This window comes from Palaemon carinicauda, chromosome 14 (genome assembly GCF_036898095.1).
Source record: "Palaemon carinicauda isolate YSFRI2023 chromosome 14, ASM3689809v2, whole genome shotgun sequence".
Classification (NCBI taxonomy): Eukaryota; Metazoa; Arthropoda; class Malacostraca; order Decapoda; family Palaemonidae; genus Palaemon; species Palaemon carinicauda.
Genome location: NC_090738.1, coordinates 102,837,745 through 102,840,124, shown reverse-complemented (window position 1 = coordinate 102,840,124; position 2,380 = coordinate 102,837,745). Strand labels below are relative to the sequence as shown.

The window sequence follows — 2,380 nt, the reverse complement described above, 5'->3', positions numbered from 1 at the left end:
AAAGGTTAGGAGTGGTCCAAATTTAGATATAAGTGAATTTGATTATAGTTTTCCAGAAATATTAACACGCAGAAAGATATTGAGTCAAATTGCATCGTTGTATGATCCATTAGAGTTGGTTATACCAGTATTACTCAAAGCTAAGATCTTGATGAGATCCATGATTTCCAAAAGAAACTCGAATGGTAGTGGAATCAAGTGGGATGATCCACTTGATAATTCCATGATGAACGAATGGAAAGCGTTTTTCAAAGAATTGTATGGACTGGAGTCATTAACTTTTAGAAGACCCTTAAAGCGATCTAATGCTTTTGGTAAGCCGAACCTAGTAATATTTTCTGATGGTAGCACGCAAACATATGGGGCTTGTGCATATGTGAGGTGGCAAATCAGTGATAATAAGTTTGAATCAAGTCTGATGATGGCGAAAAATAAGAATGCACCAATGAATCAAATGTCTATTCCTCGTCTGGAATTATGTGGTACTCTCATAGCTGCTAGGATGAGAGAACTCATAGTAAAGGGGTTTTCATGGGAGTTTGAGTCAGTCTATCACATAGCTGACTCGACAATTGTAAGATCACAAATTCAAAAGGAGTCCCATGGATTCAACACATTTGTTGCTGTACACATTGCAGAGATACAAATAAAAACTGATTCAAGGGAATGGTGGTGGGTTAATTTGATTCAAAATGTTGCTGATATGACCTCTAAACCTTGTAGTCCAGAAAAAAATTGGTGAAAATTCTGCCTGGCAAAATGGACCAAAATTCCTAACATTACCAATTTCAAAATGGCCTATCAAAAAAAAAATTGTGAAATTGAACTAACTGAAAGAGTAGGTGTTGTCATGGCTGTTGCTAAAGTAAGTCAGAACCATGTTATACACATGGTTGATGTTAATAGATTTAGTGATTATTACAAACTACTAAGAGTTACATGCAGGGTAATAAATGGTTTCAAATGCAGATCCTTTAAGGGTATGCTGAGGGAACCAACAGTTCAAGGAATTATTAAAGCAGAACTAATGTGGGTTTGAGAGATGCAAAGGGACATAGCTGATTGGAAAGTGAGGTTCAGAAGATTAGGACCTTCAATTAAGAATGGAGTCATAGTAGTAGGACAAAGAATTTCCAAGTGGCTAAAGGAAAATTGGAATAGAGAAGACTATATGTTGCTACCAGAAAATCATCCAGTTACTAGATTGTATATATCATATGTACATGGGGTTGACCATGCAGGCATAGAGACTACTTTGGCAAAATTACAAAGAAAATTCTAGGTTCCAGGGGCCAGAAAAATAATAAAGGCAATACAAAATCAATGTGTGACATGTAGGAAGTTAACAAAGTAGTTAGAAGACCAATGCATGGGTCAAATGAGGATAGAAAGAATGAAACCTGCTCCACCTTTCTATTACACAGCTATAGATTTGTTTGGACCCTTAACAATAAGAGACACGGTTAAAAGGAGAACTCATGGTAAAGCCTTTGGTGTTATATTCAACTGTTTAGTTACTAGAGCTGTTCACTTAGATTTGGCTGAAGGATACAGTACTGATGATTTTCTGACAACATTTCAAAGGTTTATTGCTATTAGAGGAGCTCCTAAAGTTAAATATCCAGATAAGGGAACTCAGTTGATATCAGCAAGCAAGAAAATAGAAAACATTGGAGAAAAGGAAGGGGTAACTTGGATCTTTAAAATGCCTAGTGACGCACCTTGGTATAATGGGGCAAGTGAAGCCCTGATCAAATCTGTCAAAAGGTGTCTTTGTATTAGTGTGGGAGATAATGTAATGAATTTTGGAGAGTTACAAACTGCTTTGTTTAGTATTGCTAATCTGATGAATGAAAGACCAATTAGAACAAAACCTGGATTTAGTTTAGAGTTGGGGGGATACCTCTGTCCCAATGCTTGGTCGGTCCACTTGCTTTTGTCCAAGTGGGATGTACGATATTAGTGGGGATCACAAAAGGAGATTAAAGTTTATACAAAGTATAATAGAATCCTTCTAGAAAAAGTGGCACCGAGACTATTTTCCATCATTGTTAATCAGGCAGAAATGACATACAACAAGGAGGAATGTAAGAGTTGGAGATGTGGTACTTGTGCAAGATAGTAATGTTGTAAGGGGGGCATGAAAACTAGCACAGGTGATTAGAGCTGATCCAGGACAAGATGGCATTGTCTGTGATGTTGATTTAAGGTATAAGATTATAAAGCATGGGAAGGGATATGATGGTGGAGTGGATAAGATTATGTGTAGTACAGTACACAAGTTGGTGGTGTTATTACCAATAGAAGAGCAATGTAATCATACGTAGTTGACCCTTTTGGATAGGGTATCGGTAATTTGCCACTAATGGTGGGGGAGTGT

The 2,380-nt window shown here is 37.1% G+C and overlaps 1 protein-coding gene across 1 annotated transcript; it reads left to right on the top strand.

The window, feature by feature from the left end:
• Positions 1-1,393: 1,393 nt before the first annotated feature.
• Positions 1,394-1,963, top strand: LOC137652907 (uncharacterized). Its single transcript, XM_068386303.1, has one exon. The coding sequence runs from the start codon at positions 1,394-1,396 to the stop codon at positions 1,961-1,963; it is 570 nt and encodes a 189-aa protein (XP_068242404.1).
• Positions 1,964-2,380: the final 417 nt, after the last annotated feature.